The 19,052-nt window shown below is 30.1% G+C and overlaps 2 protein-coding genes across 5 annotated transcripts; both read right to left on the reverse strand.

The window, feature by feature from the left end:
- Positions 1-4,585: 4,585 nt before the first annotated feature.
- LOC130803785 (egg cell-secreted protein 1.1-like) lies at positions 4,586-5,014 on the reverse strand. The gene has a single exon (XM_057667987.1). The coding sequence runs from the start codon at positions 5,012-5,014 to the stop codon at positions 4,586-4,588; it is 429 nt and encodes a 142-aa protein (XP_057523970.1).
- A 2,087-nt stretch (positions 5,015-7,101) lies between these two features.
- LOC130804571 (phosphatidylinositol N-acetylglucosaminyltransferase subunit A) lies at positions 7,102-18,791 on the reverse strand. Of its 4 annotated transcripts, none has more exons than XM_057669040.1 (10): positions 18,635-18,791; positions 18,230-18,288; positions 11,340-11,467; positions 10,381-10,953; positions 10,053-10,207; positions 8,536-8,626; positions 8,248-8,364; positions 8,062-8,165; positions 7,477-7,567; positions 7,102-7,383 (listed from the first exon to the last, which is right to left on the reverse strand). In XM_057669040.1, the coding sequence occupies exons 3-10, from the start codon at positions 11,457-11,459 to the stop codon at positions 7,288-7,290; spliced, it is 1,347 nt and encodes a 448-aa protein (XP_057525023.1). In that variant the 5' UTR covers positions 11,460-11,467; positions 18,230-18,288; positions 18,635-18,791; the 3' UTR covers positions 7,102-7,287. The 4 variants fall into 4 exon arrangements, with proteins under 4 accessions (XP_057525023.1, XP_057525024.1, XP_057525025.1 ...); XM_057669041.1 differs by having other exon boundaries at positions 18,661-18,790; XM_057669042.1 differs by having other exon boundaries at positions 18,230-18,275; positions 18,635-18,786.
- Between the last annotated feature and the right edge of the window lie 261 nt (positions 18,792-19,052).

Genomic DNA, 19,052 nt, shown 5'->3' on the forward strand with positions numbered 1-19,052 from the left:
TTTTTGATTTGGTTTGATTTTAGTATCAGATCAGACCAAACCGAACCGTATTCATACGAAGTTTCACTACATTTTCATTTGATAATAAATTTGTTTTTAATTCACTATTTATTACTTTTCTATATTATAGCAGTGGTATATGTTTTGTGTGACTAGGAAATTTTCGACTGCTATAATTAATTCACTATTTTAAAAGTAATACTTGTCTTTCCTTCTCTATATATTTCACTATTAAGGTTTAGAAAGTAATACTTGGCCATCATTTCTCTATAGTACTCTATGTTCATTTTTACCGTTTTTATGGTTGAATGTAATTATAAGGTTATCCAAACAATGTTATAGAATTTAAATTTGGGAATTCAGTTCTAATATTTTTCAAACAACTATGTGGATTTAAAATATAGGAATTAAATTCTTTGATTTTCAAATGAGATTGAGGAATTAAAATTGGAATTTAAATCTATAATTTCAATTTCTTGAATTGAATTACAAAAGTTCAAATAAAATTTGTGTTTTCAAATGCTACCTAAGTTTAATGGTGCTTTTTAAAAGCAAATATTCGTACTACTCATTTTATACCTTTTTCAACAAATAAAAAGTCACTTTTTGACATGTTTCTTCCTAAAGTTAGAGTAGGTTTCTTTAAATTAACTTGCGATTCCTGTCCGTTCCTAACAAATATACTTCATTTTTACTCCGGTACTCTTTAGATCGTCACATTAAATTTAGTGATACTATTTATTTTTAAAGACTATTTTATATAATATGGTTAAATATTTTGCAAAGATCTTAGGAGTATTTCACAAATATTCTATCTTTTCGTAAATTTAAATCTTATTTAAATCGTTTGATTGTATATTTTTATATTATCAATTTTTCTATAATAAGAAATGGCTAATTTATATATTTCACAAAGATTAAGAAATAATACATCATTTAAATAGTGTGGATGAGATTTGAGAAAAATTGAAATATATGAATGAATACAAGACTTGACTAAATTCTCATTCTTTGAAAGATACTATTTCATCCTTTAGATTAGTAACAAAGATAAAATAAAGTTTTTTAAAGAAAAAGATTGATAATAGTATTTGGTAATGAAAAATAAAAAGAGATATTAAATTGTATGGATAAAAGTAAAAAAATGTTAATATATATAAATGAGATTAAAATAATATAATAAATTACTGTTCAAAATAAATGATATAAAATATATAAGATAAACTAAAATAAAAAATAATAGTAAATAAATTTGAAAATATTGGTTGGAGTGGATGGAGACTATAGAAGTAAAGTTGGACTCTTTGATGAAAGAATATTAGGATTATCATTTTGATGTTGACTAGGGGGTAAGTCATAAATCATAATATAAGTGTCTTGAGTGATACAATCATTAATAAATGGAAAAGTATTACCAACTAAAACATTTTTTAAGATCATTTTCAATGGTGGAGGAATATTTCACATGTAGAGTTTTTTTTTTTCCCAAAATTTAATTTCATTGGTAGAGTAAATTAAAAAAAATCTCATAATTTTTTTCCACTTTTAGAGTGGAAATATTGAAGGAAACAAATTTGTTCACCAAACAAGTAAGAGGTTGATACTTGTCCAAACAACTTTCTTTATTTTAAATGGGCTTTTTTTATTTATACAAATATTAAAATAAATATACATAAAAATATACTAATGGTCATAAAATATTATGCTCTATAATTAGACATTTATTTTGCTATATTTTAACATGCTTGAAATTTTTTTAAGCTCTATAATTAAAGGAAAAAAGTTCAATTTTGAGATTTTAATTGAGAGTAATAGTTGATAGTTAGATTTTTTTTAAATTTGTTTTAATTAGGATTGGAAAGTAAATATTTGGATTTTTGGTTATGATCCCTTTTTTAGTAAAAACAAAACAATTAAAAATTGAATATTAGATTAGATTCTTCTAATTAAAAACATGTGTCCAAAGAAAAGAAAAAGATTTTAGCTTTAAATTTTATTCATTAATTACAACTTTAAATAATGGTTTAGTTTTGATGCTTCGAACTTTGAAACATTTGGTATATTGAACTTTTGATCATTTATTTTTTGAGATTTAGTTATTTGTTACATTGTAGTTAAGCTAAATTGGTTTTATGGTTTGATTTGATATTTATTGAAAATTGTAAATAATACTATTAACTATTATTCATCGACTCAAAATACCCTTAATTATTATTTAACTATGTATATAGCTCTTAGTATTAGAATACTTAACCTTAAATTCCTCCAATTATTGCTCATTGATTTAAAATACCCAAAATAGCCGGTTGAAAATAATGTGCATCGTGTTTAAGATTAAGTATCCTAATACTTGAGGGTATACAAAGTTTAATAATAATTGGAATATTTTTAGTCAATGAGCAATAATTAAAAGTATTATTTATAATTTTTTTTATGTAATTCAATGTTGTTTGGTTTAGTTTGGTTTAAATTTAAATGTCACTTCTTCAAATTTCTAATAGTATATATAGTGGATTTTAATGACATTTATTAGACTCTTTAGCAGTATAATAAAAAAATCATACTAAAGCTTTTACCGACATAAGATCTAGTGATCTTTTTCATAAATGTCACTATAGACTATAGTAACAATTACTTATACCATTAAAGGCCAAATAAAGTGTCACTAAAGCATTTTATCGTGGAACTAATAATAAAAACCAACAATCATTACACTAAAAATATACATTAGTGACATTTTTTTAAGGCCACTAAATTCAATATCGCGAAAAGTTAACTTTGTTATAGTGTCAACCACCCTTTAAGTTGACTCTAACCAATCCTAAACTGACATAACCTGATCTGAAACTGATCCAACTCAAAATTGACCTGACTCAAAATCGACTCGACTCAAAACTCATTCCTCAAACCATTTTGATAGATCTAGTCATAAATATTACACAGCAAATAAAGGAGATTTTATATACAAATTATAAAACATACATGTTATTCCGATCCTAAAAACATCCTACCATAAGTCAAGAGACGAATTCATCATATATAAGCCATGAAACCTCCTTTCTCCCTATGGTTTGTGCGTCGCATTTTTAGGGACTTCTCAAAATGGGCGTCGACTATCATCAAACGTTAAAGCATCTAACGTACTGCTGATTATATTCTTGCTTAGCTTTAATTAAGCTTTGTCTTCCACCATTTTATTCGTTTTTATCTTTAATTCAATGTGCACTCACTTTAATGGTGTAAATCAAAGTTTTGATATTACTTTTAGAAATTCTCACCACTTTTTATGTAAAAGCATGATCAATTTTCATTTTTTTAATTAATCTTTTATATATATATATATATATATATATATATATATATATATATATATATATATATATATATATATAAAACTTTACTAAGATTGCTGAATTACGTAATGATATTTATGGCCCTTAAAATTAAGGTTGTACATAAAAATTAACAAATTCTCTTTATTATCAATAATTCTAACTTTTTAAAAGAATCTAATATAGAAATTGAAAAACAATAAATATTTTATATAATTATTTTAACTTTCCAAGAAATAATAGATATTAAACTATTAAAGTATAATTAAATTCTTCTATTTTCAAAGAAAAATTAATATTAAATTGTACAAATGAAACACAAAATTATTTTCTTATATATAATTTTCCAATAATAAAATGTAGTAACCCCTAAATCTGTTTAAATTGCTAGAATGGGGCCATTATGGTAATAATTACACTTTATAAGTTGATTAGCATCTTAGATTTAAAATTAGGTTTTGGATAAAATTAAAAGGAATTAGATGGTTAAATGTGATGTTGAAGCATGCTTATATTCTTTATATTTCTTTACTTTGGCAGCCACAGTTGGTATTGGTTGGTGTTATGACTGCAAGTGGGAGGTTGAAATGAAGTTCTTAGGCCACTTTTTCACATTTTTAATGATATCTTTAATTACTTCATTTTTGACCATATACCGTGGATTAAAAAACTTTTTTTTTTTTGTTCCAATCATATAACTATTTTTTAAAGATCGTCTCTATCAATTGTGTATGTAATTAGTGTCGAATTTATGTGCAATTGGTATTATTATTATTATTATTATTAATATTATTTATTATTATTATTATTATTTTATAATAAGATATTTCATTTCATAGAAAGAGACTTTACAAAAAGTTGGTGAAAAGTCGAGCAACAAGCTGGCACCCACACCTTTTTTATTATTATTATTGTTATTACCATTTATTAAATAAACACGAAAAATATAAACATAATTAAAGTTAAAATACAATAAATACAAAAATATAATTAAAGTTTATATTTCATATTATTATTCATTATTTGATAATTCAAATAGGACTATCATTACCTAACAAAAACACCAACATTACTAAAAAGCATTTCAAGATAAAGCAAAACTAAATAATCCTCTATCTCGCTCAATTAGCCACATGAAAACATTAAATAAAATAGAGAGTAGTACATTTAACATTATTATCATTATTATTATTATTATTATTATTATTATTATTATTATTATTATTGACTTAACTATAAAGTTAAATATTTTCCTAATCCATAATATCAACTTTAGTTGGGGCAAGAGCAATAGGTGGGCTTGGTGGGTTCGGGCCTGGATTAATTTTCTCAGCATCACAATAACCTTTAAGAACATCAATTTCTTCGGAAGATAAGCCCAATGAGCCCAATAAAACGGGCCAACAATCTTGGACTATGATGATAATTGCATTGCAACAATCTGAGCCCAAATATGTCTCCCCATTGTAGAAAAATTGGATCAATTCCCCTGAGCATGATTGTAGTTTAAGCAATGAATCCCAACAATTAGTCGATTTTTCGTCTAAATTTAGACGATTTATATAACTTTGTGACTCGATCGGACTAAAATCGATCATTAAAGGACGTGTTTTTGCACCCGTAAATGAAAATAATGTGAATGCTAATAATATTGTGGCTAGGAATTTTTGTGTAAGAGCCATTTTTCGATAGATTTTGATTTGAATTTGATTTTGATGGTTATGAGTGGATTATAGGGTTGGATTATATAGTGTATTATGGAAGAGAAAATGAAGAGATTTAATAAATTTCTCATATTTAATTTTTTATAATCAATTTTTCATAATTAAATTTTCATGATTAATTTTTTCAATTAAGAATGAGGAAATGGAAAGTTTAAACGTTTTGAATTGAATAAGTTAATTTGATGTAGTTGAGTAATGATTAATGAGTTTTTTTAAATTATTGGAAGCCTTTGGCATGTCTTCTTTTATAACCAAGTAAAAGTAAATTAATAATAAATAGTTTACTTATTTTGTTATTATATATAATATTTAATATTCCTACTAATTAGGAGTAACGAGTAACGTAACTCATTAATCATTATGAGAACAAAACCCTTCAATTCAATATTAATTTCTGTATTGTACTTTAACTTCACTCCTTTCTAAATATAATATAATATAATATTATTTAAAAATTAACTAAAAATCATGATATTATGTTAATTGTTAAAGCAGTAAAAATAAGATACAAGGTTTGCCATTTACAAAAACTGTTAATTTTTAACAAGTTTTATATGAAATTGTCTCACTATGGACTGGATTCATATAATTAACTGAGTTTTTTAATTTATCACTTTAAGATTGTAAGTGATCATTTAAAAATTATAAGCGATAACTTTAAGATTATAAATTAATTGATCAATTTTTAAAATTGCAAGTGATCATTTAAAATTGTTAGTGATCACAAGATTATAACTAATCACTCTAATACTATATAAAGGTAATCACTTAAGAATTATAATTGGTCGATTATAAGTGATCAATTTAAGGTTATAAGTGATCATTTTAAGACTGTAAATGTACATTTGGTTAATTTAATAGAGAATTAGAGATGATATCACCGTGAGACCATCTCATTTGATAATTTGTGATAAATTTTATATTTTATTATAATTTCTCCGAACTAATATTTTAACATCTTTTGTTTTAGATTAGGATAAAAATTTTCTCAATTAAAAACAAACTTTGAATTTTAGCTAATTTTTGTATTATAATTTACTAGGAAATGACTATTTAGCTCTCTAAATTTAAATTTCTAGCTAGAGGCACACTAGTGTAAAGTGTAAATGCAACATTTACTTATAGTTGAAAAAACCACTATTATTTCCCTCATGATCAAAAAAATTGTCAAAATTTATTTTTTTCACTCACTATTTACTATATCTCACCTTAATTATTTTTTATATGAAATTTTGCAATATGAATATCTATTTATATAGGGAAGAAATAAAAAATTTAATGTGATACATATTAATTATTATTATTTGAATAATTAACAATATATTAAACTCAAATTTGGTTGATGCATGGAGCTCACCTATGGTTTGTCAAAAACCGTTATAAAAAACCTTCACATAATAAGTTTTGGCCCCATGAGTGGGTGAATGGTTTTTCTGATGATTGCACACGACAATTTTACCATAGTCAATCAAAATCAAAATCCTTAATTTATTTTTGCCCGTAGATACGTCTCTTTATCTTTCTCGAGTCGGGGGACTTCTTTGGTCGCGCTCTCCTTTATGGGTATTAGTTACCGCCGTTCTTCCCTTTCCAGACCATATTCATAGTTTTTCTACGAGCGAAATATACTGAGTAGGATGATGATGAATCAAAATCAAAATCCATAAAAGATAATCAATATTTACTTTTTTTCACTCCCTATTTATTACTCACTCCGTTTTCATATATTATTCTCAAATAGAATTTAAGAATTTTTGCGTTAAATTTTAACTATTATTTCTCATCAATCTATATGAAAAAACATTCATGAGAATTTAATAGATTCGTCTCAATATATATATACTTTTTAAATATTAAATTTTGTAAAATTTTCAAAAACTCACAATTAAATTATTTGACTTTTAAATTTGTATTGAAATCTGCAAAAAATAAATAAAAAAAACTAATGAAAACAAAGAAAGTATTATTATTACTCAAAAGTGTTGCCCTAAAAGTGTTGCCCTGTGACGTGAACCATACACACACCAATTTTGCCATATTCCATCAAAATCCGAAACCAAAGAAACTTCAATTTCATCAATAATATAGTTCGTTACAGTAATAAGAGATACATACAAAAAAAATGCAGCAATACAACTGCATGTGTAATGTTTGGGAATCCATGTACAATCTGCTGGCTGTACAGTTTACATACTGTGTCTGCGAAGTACAGAATGCAGATATGTACTGTGTCATCTAATATTTTCACAGCCTATAGAATCCTCAGATCTCAATTCTCGTTGATCGAGTAATTGAACATCCGGAGCCTCATCAATATCCTCCTCAGGCTATAAATGAAGAAAATCGAAAAATGAATTCAAGTGACACAAGGAAACGTAAGTTTACGAAAGATAACAAGGTTGGAGGTCGGACTAGAGTACCTGCCATAGTTTTAACAGACACCAGAAAACGTAATTGATAATCATAACCAAGCAGAAAAGCTTGCCCGCCCATGCACCACAAGCAAGGTACCTACAAGAGTTTGAATTGCTCAAAAGGCAACAAAGCGAGACCAATATATTTCATTGTCAGATATGTGTGACTACCGCGTTGATGCATCACGGAAGCAAATTTCAAAATACAATCAAGAGGAGAGCATTTTGCTTCATACAAAAGACTTGCCATCTATTCTATTTGAAATGGACTCCATATTGATGGCATAAGGGATACCAAGCCATAGTGTTAAAATGCTGTAACGATAGCGATCGCGGTAATGGAACAGTGATGTGGTAACGGGAGTGATGTTACCGTAGCGCCTACGTATCGGTCAAAACCATAAGATATCCGTTGATAAGGCCCAAAACGAGGTTTTTTACACTTTTACAATGCAGGAAATATCAATTTGTTTATTTTTAAAAACTTAACAACGCGGCCGATGATTTGCGGCCTTGTTTTTACTCCATGTACCACAATGTTTGCTCTCATAAAACTTGATAGAAGCTAAGCATGCATTAATCAAACATTACCTGGATAGGCGTTCAAGAAGATTCTGATCAGCACACTTAAGAGCTCGCTCATAGACTCTCTCAGTCCTCTTAGCAACATCATGCCAACTATATAGTCCTTTCACCTATCAGCAGCAGTACATAGTGACATCAGGAGAGAAGAAAGAGCGGGGAGAAAAGCAAATATATATAAAAAAATTTACTAACTCGAAGGTGCATAGCTTGTGGGTCAATGTTGGGAAGCATGGTTATCGCCTTTCCAACAGCTAGCACCATAGCTCTGGGGTCTGGTTCTGCAAGTACGACCATGCCATCTGGCAAAACCTATTAAATAAAAATGTGAAACTTTGCCCCAGTAAGCAAATCTTTCCTAGCACTCGACTTATACATATCTCTAGAATGCCCATGTTTAGGTTTCATCAATACATGCTGGTTGATGAAATTGAATGCCAATGATGAGAAATACAAGTGTACGGATAGACTCAAAACACTTGCCTCAGGCACACCTCCTACACGAGTACTGACTGTCAATAATCCACAACTAGCTGCTTCCAATATTGCTATGCAAAATGCTTCTGTTAAAGAGCTGTCCAGAATCCAAAAATTAGATAGCGAAGAATTCTCAGGCAAGATAGATTCAAAGACATAGAAGGCCAAGACAACTACTGATGAGAAAAGAAAAGATAACTCCATAAAGGCTTATACTATCTCATAAGGATCCTAGCATAAACATGACCTATGAACAATATGAAACATAAAGGTGTCTCATTAAAATACACTCCCTTTGTTCTCTAATCTTCTTCCCTTCTAAAATATTCCACTTCAAGAAAGGAAGAAATTTAAATAAGGGTTTGGAACGATATTTAAAAATTTGAAAGATAAAATATATCCATGTGCAATCTTCTTAGGTTCGTCTTCATGTATAGGTTTTTACTATACCCTTTATATAATTTTTAGGAAAAATTACCTAAAATATTTCAACATTTTAATGATTTTCCTATAATAATCCCACCAATTAATTAACCATGAATAATCCCAATTTTAGAGGGTATTTGCCTAGAGTAAACTTGGATAAAACCCGATGACCTACTATAATAGTTAATTTGCCAAAAAACGTAAACCAAAAATTAATTTAAAATTAGAAAAAAAAATTGAAAATTTACTTAAAAAATTCTAAATAATAAAAAAATCATAAATTTTTTAAAAACTTTTTTTAACATTTTTTTCGACATTTTATTTTAATTTATCTTTTTTAAAAAAATAAAACTTGTTATAGCAAGTCATACAATTGTCGGGTTTACTCTAAGAAAAAACCCCTTAATGTTGGGATTATTCATGCTTAATCAATAGGTGGGAGTATTATAGGAAAATCATGAATAGGTTGGATTATTTTAGGTAATTTTTTCTAATTTTTATGATGCGTATTTAGAGGTATTGAGGCTCACAAATTGCTATAGAAAGGGTGCAAAAAGGTAAATGGGAAGACCAAAAGAGAAAGGAGGGAGTACTTTTTGAAGAAAAGCGTTAATAGATGAAGCTCATAAAACACAAGCATACAAGCTAGAAATTGGACATTTATAATCTCGTACCAAATCAACTATATACCTTATCATAATTAAGAGTAGAAGAAAAATTCTATTATTTAAGCACTCAATAGTCAGGTGTTCACTCTGAAAATGACATTTAGCAAGAAATAACAATATAAAATAGAAATTGTAATCCTTTGTACCCGACCCATCAAGAGTGACCAAAATAAACAAGTTCAAGAAAGTATATCCTTCACTTTAGAAGACTTCATCTAAAACTCTTGCTTTCATATTAGAATTCAGATACAGGTTTTGAACTCAACAGGTGTTCACGGTCCAATTAGATAAAGCCAAAAAGGGAAATTTTGGTTCTTAGAATACGATATCAGTTAAGAAATTTTCTGAAAAAACAAGGTTTTCAGGAAGTTATGTACTTTCAACTATTAGACGGAGGAGCAAAGGCAAACAAAGCAATCAAAATTGAACCTGTTTAAAAATATGTGCCCAGATATCAACACAGATCGAACTTGAGCGTGCGGCACAGCACCCAACATTTCTACCCTATCTTGAAGAGAATATTTTTCTCGCATCTCTTCTACCCGTACTCTTTTAGCACCATCACCTCCAATGATGAAACGAACCTAAGATAACCGTTTAGTATCAAATTTTAATAGTGAAAGTCAAATAAAAAATTCATGATGAATGTTCCAAGAGACCCAGACCAAGAGAAAGGATCACATGAAAGATATATGAATTATATGGTAAAAACACTACTCCAATCCCAAAAAAAGAATAGAAATCCCATATCACTAACATTCGGATGTAGACGACAAACTTCAGGAATGATTTCAACAAGCAAATCTGCACCTTTTCGGTACACCAGTCTGCTAATCACAACTATGACAATTTGATCACATGAAAGCCTTTCAGGAGCATGCTTGAACATAGCCGTGTCAACAGCATTTGGTATCACATAAACCTTTTCAGGATGAATACCTGATCTTAGCACTGTGTTTTCCTTGCTTGTATGGGAGACACAGATAGCTTGAGTAGCGTCTGCTAAGGTAAATTGTAGGACTTTGTTCATGTGTATACTACCCACATCAGCAAAACCGTACAAAGAGTGATCAGTGAAAACAACTTTGTACCCCATAGTACGTGCATGCATCAAAGCTTCATGGCAAAGAGTTGAGAAGGCTTGGTGTCCATGGACCAACGAAATCTTCTCACGCACAAGAATTGTTCTCAATATTGGAAGTGTCCCAGAGAAAGTGGGTAACACATTCTGCATGAACAAAGGCTTCCATGGAACATAATAAACCTTCAGACCTTTGGTCATATATCTCACCCCAGAGCGATTTCCATATGCGTGCGTCAAAACTACAACCTACAACCATAAAATGTTCCGAAAACCATCAAAACTGTTATCTCACAGGCCAGACACAAAATCAGCAAAAGCCTATGCACCAACTCAATTTAAAATCTAACATGCCTGTTGTCAACGAAAAAATTGATCCAAGAGACTACAGCAATAGTACAAAGATTGGGACTTCATCATACAGAAATCAATTAGGATACCATCCAATTAAATTCAGAAACATCCATCACACAGTATCAGAAGAGAAAATTCTTTACAACAATAAAATTTGGTAATTTCCAGCCATATTTCCAGGCTCCAGCTAATACTTTTACGAAAATTCCACCAGAAAACATAATATAAAGTCTCACAAACCAAGGCTATAAACAGCAATAGAACAAGTATGATTCGCTTACCTTGTGACCAAGCTCAAGCAAACACTGGGATAGATAATAAATGTGACTTTCTACTCCCCCAAAATTTGGGTAGAAAAAGTCAGACACCATCAATATTCTATGCTTTTTCTTTTCCTCCATTGAACAATCTGCAACCGAAACAAGCAAGGAATGAGAAACATTTTTGTCTCTCCAGAGACACAGCTTATCAAAAGATTAACAATGTGTTAAAAAATTGGACTTCATCTAAAATGATAAACATTCAAATGCCTGAGTTGCACTAAATTAAACATATGAAGCTAGAAAAATATAACCTCCTATGTCTTAGTCTCATCATTCTACAATCCACATTCACGAAACCATTACACCCAAAAATAAAAACTAACTAAAGAATTAACTTTTCAGTAGAAAATAACTTTGAGCTAACATAGTAGAAAATTAAGTCCCTTTTTCAGATAAGAGAGCTTCTAGTCAGACAGTATTATAGATTAAAATGACACTAACTAATTAAAAGCCTCATTTTTTGGAAACAAGTGGGCAAATGGACTGTAGTTACCCTACAAAAGGTCCATTGAAAGTAAAATACCGCCAATAAATTCCCGAGGTCCAGATTAGACTGCTAATTTATTAAGTATGAATACAGAAAATGGAATTGTAATCAGAGAATGGATCTCTGGTTTTTTAGAAATATAAACTATCCCTACATAGTAGGCCAATGGGTCATCAACGATACGAAAAACCAGATAGCCATTCTCACAACAACACTTTTGTGACTATCACCTCAAAAACATCATTATCATCATACCCGGTATATCCCGCTCATAGAACTGTAATCAGGGATAGAAGACAGCACACCAGATCCTATCAAAGGAGGTTTGCAGCCAATTAGACCCTCGGCTTGGCAATAACTCGAGAACAAAGATGATCAATAAATTAGGAAAACCTCAACATCAACTCTCAGGCCTTGATATACCCAAAACCTCTCACAAACAAACCATCGAACACATAGTGCGCATTAATATAACACTAATCAAACCCCATTAGCAACAGTTAACCAGTACAAACACCATCAAACAAAAGAAATGATACAAGGAAAAATTCAATTAATAATCTTTCAATGGATTCAACTCTACAATTCTACGCAATAAACCGCATCAAAAATAGTACAAAAATACAAAAAATTAGTCCGCATTTATAACAGAATATCGAATTTATATTATACCTCAAATTCTTCAATGATAAAGAGTACTTTCCTTGTAATTTAGGCAGGGAAGGAGGTGAGATCGGGTCGGAAATGCTCCAGTCCGACAAGAGAGACAATTTCATTTTATTTTAAACTTTTTGTGATTATTGTTTGTTGTTAAGAGTTAGAGAGTATTAAGAAAAAGAATAGTAAAATATTTCATTTAGGCCGTTTTTATTTGATATTTCTGTTTTTTATTTTAGGTTGTTTTATTTGTTATTCTTCTAAAGAATATTTCTAATTATATTAAATTTATAATATAATTAGCTTTTTTTTGATGTAAAACATAATCAGCTTTAGTCACCTTAAATTTAATATTTTTTAATGCTTATAGTTCGTAGATATTTTTCATAACATTTTTTAATGTGTGCATTTCGCATAATAACATTATTTCATTTTTTTAAGATGTTTATGATTCTTAAAATTTCTCTGTCAATAATCCCAACATTAAGGGGTTTTTTCCTAGAGTAAACCCAACATTAAGGGGTTTTTAATCCTGAAGTTTGTCGTCTACATCCGAATGTTAGTGATATGGGATTTCTATTCTTTTTTTGGGATTGGAGTAGTGTTTTTACCATATAATTCATATATCTTTCATGTGATCCTTTCTCTTGGTCTGGGTCTCTTGGAACATTCATCATGAATTTTTTATTTGACTTTCACTATTAAAATTTGATACTAAACGGTTATCTTAGGTTCGTTTCATCATTGGAGGTGATGGTGCTAAAAGAGTACGGGTAGAAGAGATGCGAGAAAAATATTCTCTTCAAGATAGGGTAGAAATGTTGGGTGCTGTGCCGCACGCTCAAGTTCGATCTGTGTTGATATCTGGGCACATATTTTTAAACAGGTTCAATTTTGATTGCTTTGTTTGCCTTTGCTCCTCCGTCTAATAGTTGAAAGTACATAACTTCCTGAAAACCTTGTTTTTTCAGAAAATTTCTTAACTGATATCGTATTCTAAGAACCAAAATTTCCCTTTTTGGCTTTATCTAATTGGACCGTGAACACCTGTTGAGTTCAAAACCTGTATCTGAATTCTAATATGAAAGCAAGAGTTTTAGATGAAGTCTTCTAAAGTGAAGGATATACTTTCTTGAACTTGTTTATTTTGGTCACTCTTGATGGGTCGGGTACAAAGGATTACAATTTCTATTTTATATTGTTATTTCTTGCTAAATGTCATTTTCAGAGTGAACACCTGACTATTGAGTGCTTAAATAATAGAATTTTTCTTCTACTCTTAATTATGATAAGGTATATAGTTGATTTGGTACGAGATTATAAATGTCCAATTTCTAGCTTGTATGCTTGTGTTTTATGAGCTTCATCTATTAACGCTTTTCTTCAAAAAGTACTCCCTCCTTTCTCTTTTGGTCTTCCCATTTACCTTTTTGCACCCTTTCTATAGCAATTTGTGAGCCTCAATACCTCTAAATACGCATCATAAAAATTAGAAAAAATTACCTAAAATAATCCAACCTATTCATGATTTTCCTATAATACTCCCACCTATTGATTAAGCATGAATAATCCCAACATTAAGGGGTTTTTTCTTAGAGTAAACCCGACAATTGTATGACTTGCTATAACAAGTTTTATTTTTTTAAAAAAGATAAATTAAAATAAAATGTCGAAAAAAATGTTAAAAAAAGTTTTTAAAAAATTTATGATTTTTTTATTATTTAGAATTTTTTAAGTAAATTTTCAATTTTTTTTTCTAATTTTAAATTAATTTTTGGTTTACGTTTTTTGGCAAATTAACTATTATAGTAGGTCATCGGGTTTTATCCAAGTTTACTCTAGGCAAATACCCTCTAAAATTGGATTTAAGCGTGCTTTGCTTTGGAGATATGTCATAGGTGGGTTGTTTTCTATTTTTTTGTTCGTATGATGAATGTTTGGGTTAATTTGCTAAATCAGTTGCTAGATTCATGTTCATGTTGGCAAATAAAATCAGGTATTTTGTATGATGAATGTTCATGTTCAAATGTACTGTTTATCTTCTTGATGTTTTTAAAGTCGTTTTTTGCGCTCTAATTTTTTTTTTTTTTTAAGGTATGGCTGACCCTGCTGTGGCTGTCCCCGAACAAAGAAGAGTTGTTAAACATAAAAAAATTACGTCACCGGTTTGGGATCAGTACCATGTATCGTACCCCAATGACGTACGGACGATAAAGTGTAAATACTGCGATTATGAGGCGGTAGCACCAGGTAGTGCAGGTACAACTAATTATAAACGTCATACTGAGGGCTGTAAAGGTTATAAAGAGTTCATAAAAAATAACCCAAACGCTAATGTTGTGTATGATCATGATACTTACGTGCTTAAGTTTGCTGATTCTATATTATATCATGGATATTGTTTGAGTATGGTAGAGCATATTAAAACTAGAGAATTGCATCGTTGGTTAAATCCTAATGTCAAAGATGTGTCTAGATATACGATAACTAAATGCGTAATGGGTGAACATGAAAAGTACAAAAAACTAGTATTTGACAATATGCAATCTTGTAAGAGTCGTATATGCTTAACTTGTGATGGATGGACAGCATGTACTTCGCGTTCATATTTTGCCCTTACTGCCCATTTCATCGATGATGATTATAAATTGCATTCCCTTTTGTTAAATTTTCGCCGTTTTCCTCCACCCCACGATGGTGAATCTATATTCATGTTTGTGAAAGGTTTGTTGAATGACAGGAATATAGGTAGAAAAGTTTTTTCAATCACACTTGATAATGCTTCCTCTAATAATAGGATGGTTGAAAAACTAAAACGTGATTTGCACTCCTCTTCTCCTCTCCCTTTAGATGGCAAGTATTTTCATATAAGGTGTTGTGCTCATATTTTGAACCTTATTGTTAAAAAGGGTTTGAAACTTGTTGATAATTCCGTGACTAAGTTACGTGCGGTTGTTATATATGTTGATTCTTCTGATTTTCGACTTACAAATTTTGAGAAAGCTAAAATTGATAAAGGTTTGCAATCAAAGGGTAAATTAGTTTTGGATGTTTCCACTAGATGGAACTCTACTTATGACATGATTCATAGGGCTCTTGAGGTAAAGGATGCTATTGATTTATATCTTGTTCGTGAAAGGGATATTGATGTTGATATTATTTCTGAGAATGAGTGGGATACACTACAAGATATTTGTGATTTTCTTGAGCCATTCTATGAGATTACCAAGCTTTTTTCTGGTTCAAAATATCCCACTGCAAATTTGTACCTTTCTTGCATAATATGTATTGAAAAGATTTTGACTGATTCCCACCAAGATCCTAGTGATGCTGTGAGAAAGATGGCTGCTCCTATGTGGGAAATGTTTGATAAATATTGGTCCGATCATTCTATGGTTCTGTCTTTTGCCTTTTTACTTGATCCACGTTTTAAGATGACTTTCCTTAGTGATTATTATTCTATGCTGTATGTACCTACTGCGGTTGAACAAAAGGTAAATGATGTGCTTGCTGCGTTTGTTGCTTTATATGAATGTTATATGAATACCACTCAATCTGCTCCTGTTGCACCCTCTCCGTCAAACCTTGGTCCTCCTCATCCGTTCCAAATGCGCAAGTTACGTCATGATTTTCCTCGTATTTCTGCATCTAGGACGGCGAGAGGTGATGTGGACTCTTATTTGGCCATGTCTCTTGTTGTTGATTATGATGGTTTTGATGTTCTTGAATATTGGAAGGGACAGTCTACCTCTTATCCAACACTCGCACTAATGGCTAGAGATATTCTAGCCATTCCAATTACTTCTGTTGCATCTGAATCTGCTTTTAGTGTTGGTGGTCGGATCCTTAACAAATTGAGATCTTCTTTGTTACCAAAAAATGTTGAAATTTTGGTGACAACGCGAAATTGGCTATTTGGGTTTGAACCCGAGGAAAATGCGAAGGAGATATTAAGTGTTATTGAGGAAAATAACACTGATCATGATGATAATGCTTCAGGTAAGTGTAGTGCTCTATGAAGATTTTTTTCTTGTAATTGGGTTTTTTACCAAATTATCATATCTGAGCGCCCAATTTATATTTTATAATTAATTTATATTTTTTTATTTTATTTATTATAACTTTCTGTCGTTTTTCCATCTCATGCTCTTAATCATAATACTCAGTATCTGAAAGTTGTTACTTTTATATGATCTTAAGGTACACTAAGTTTGGTGGAGCAGTTCCTTACAGATTATTGAAAGGCGGTGTCGCATTGAGGACTAGGAGCAGGAGATCTAAGGTGGTGATGGAAGAGGAGGAAGAAGATGAAAGTGATGAAATGAGTTATACTTCTGAGAAAATTAAAGAAAAGTGATGAAATGAGTTATACTTTTGCAATTTCTTATGCATAACTAAAATTTGGAAAAGACTTTTTGTGTAGTTAGGATTATTGATGTTTATATTATTGGTAGGGAAAAAAATGTAATGGATCTATTTTAAATTTCGTCTAAACTATTAAATGAAATGAAAGTGGTTTATCAATTTCATAGGTTAATATTTTGTATTGGTTTATATTGTTATATGTTGATTTTAATACAGTATTAATTAGTCAGCAAATTAACCTGAACTTGGTACTTATATTGGTTGCAAAGTATGAACAATGTTTATGCAATTTTGCAATTTCTGAGTTTTGTAAAATTTATACTTAATTTTTTAGAAAAGAAAAAGGCTTTACTAAATTACTGAGTTAATATATATTAACTTATAATTTATATATTTATTTTATAAAAATTTATATTTAATTTAATTTTTATCATATAGAAATAATATAATTAAGTTTAATTTAATTATTTTATATAAAATTTTATTATATTTTGACAACTTAGAAGAATTATGTAGATAAGTTCGGTCCAAAACAGGTTCGGTACAAAACAGGTTCCAGGTTCGGTATAATACAGGTTCGGTACAATATAGATTCGGTCAAAAACGGTCGGTTAAAAACGGGTATTAAGCGGGTCGAAAACAGGTTTCGGTCTGAAAACAGGTTCGGTATCGGTCGATCACGGTATGATAAAAACAGGTCGAAAATGGTTTTCGGTTTAAAACAGGTTCGGTACCGGTCGGTTTCGGTATGTGTAAAACAGGTCGGAAACGGTTTCGGTCACCATTCGGGTTCGGTAGCGGTCGGTATCTGGTCACTTGTATTCGGTCAAAAACGGGTTCGGTATCGGTCGGTAACAAGTCGGTAAAACAGGTTTCTGACCACATTTACATTCGGTCAAAAGCAAAGCACGCTTAAATCCCAACAATTATACAATTATACAGATATCTCCAAAGCAAACAAACTAATTACAACAATTATACAGATGACACACTTAAATCCCAAAATGATGATAAACCCAATCACAATTTCCACGTAAAGCACGCTACAACCACCTATGACATGTCCAACAGCTTAATGAATGAAATTCAAAACAACAAAAATAATAATAAAACTCAATCAAGATCAAAACTTGCAAACAATTAATTAAAAAAATAAAATTTCAATTCCAATTATAACCATATAATCAACACAAAATCAATCAACTCAGGATAGAAAATTATCCGAAAATGCAGCATTTAACAATGAAATTATCCGAAAATGACACAAAATTGTAGGAAAAAAAAAACAGGATAGAAAATCAATACTTGAATGAAAACAATTATAAAATTTGAATCTTACAGTGAAATGAGTGGAAAACTGCAGCTCCGTCCGAAGAAACAAAACCCTAACAACAAAATCTGAATAAAATGAAATCTCCATCAAAATCAAAAACTGAAATCAATAACAAAAACAAGAACATGAAACCAAGTATGAAAACAAGAATAAGAAATCAAAAATCAAAATAAAAAGTAACCAAAATAAAACCGAATGATACTAAAAAAAAAAAGCACAAAAACGCTAATAAAAAGTAACAAGAACAAGAATGAAGAATGAAGAACTAAATTAAAACAAAAACGAAGAATGAAAGCCAGAAAGAAAGCACAAAAACAAGACAAGAATGAAGAACGAAGAACTAAATGAAAGTCAAAAAAATTCACAAGAACGCAAATAAAATCAAATGAAGAATGAAGAACAAGAACAAACAAAAAATCTAGAACTGGGGGTACGACGTCGACGTGGGTTGAAAGCAGGGCGGCGAGCCGGCGAGGCAAGCTGGGAGGAGGCGAGGAGCAGTTCGCGAGTTCGCTATTTCGCGTGAGGCTTGGCTGCTTGCTTTCTTTGTTTTTGGGTTTTGTTTTTGGGTTTGTTTTTAATGGAATCGAAGTTTAGGGTTTGTTAGGGTTTGGGCTTATCAACGGTTTAGATTAGATCCCTTGATCTAACGGTTCATATTAGTTTTTTTTTTTTTTTTTTTTAAATATATTAGAGTATGTTTAATCAATGGTTTAGATTAATTGATTTCAAAATGAAGGGTTATGATTTATCATGCCTTTTGCCAAGTTGACAATCCATGTATTGAGGTTGTGCACCAATGGGATAATCTTATGTGTTTTTTTTTTTT

This window comes from Amaranthus tricolor, chromosome 17 (assembly GCF_026212465.1).
Source record: "Amaranthus tricolor cultivar Red isolate AtriRed21 chromosome 17, ASM2621246v1, whole genome shotgun sequence".
NCBI lineage: Eukaryota > Viridiplantae > Streptophyta > Magnoliopsida > Caryophyllales > Amaranthaceae > Amaranthus > Amaranthus tricolor.

Bases quoted from the DNA above. Each gene is read 5' to 3' on its own strand.
- LOC130803785 (XM_057667987.1), bottom strand. From the start codon at position 5,014: ATGGCTCTTACACAAAAATTCCTAGCCACAATATTATTAGCATTCACA.
- LOC130804571 (XM_057669040.1), bottom strand. From the start codon at position 11,459: ATGGAGGAAAAGAAAAAGCATAGAATATTGATGGTGTCTGACTTTTTC. The intron at 8,365-8,535 runs GCAAGTGTTTTG...TTTATTTAATAG, and splicing joins GTGTAGGAGGTGTGCCTGAG to GTTTTGCCAGATGGCATGGT. The intron at 8,166-8,247 runs GTTAGTAAATTT...TGCTGCTGATAG, and splicing joins CACAAGCTATGCACCTTCGA to GTGAAAGGACTATATAGTTG.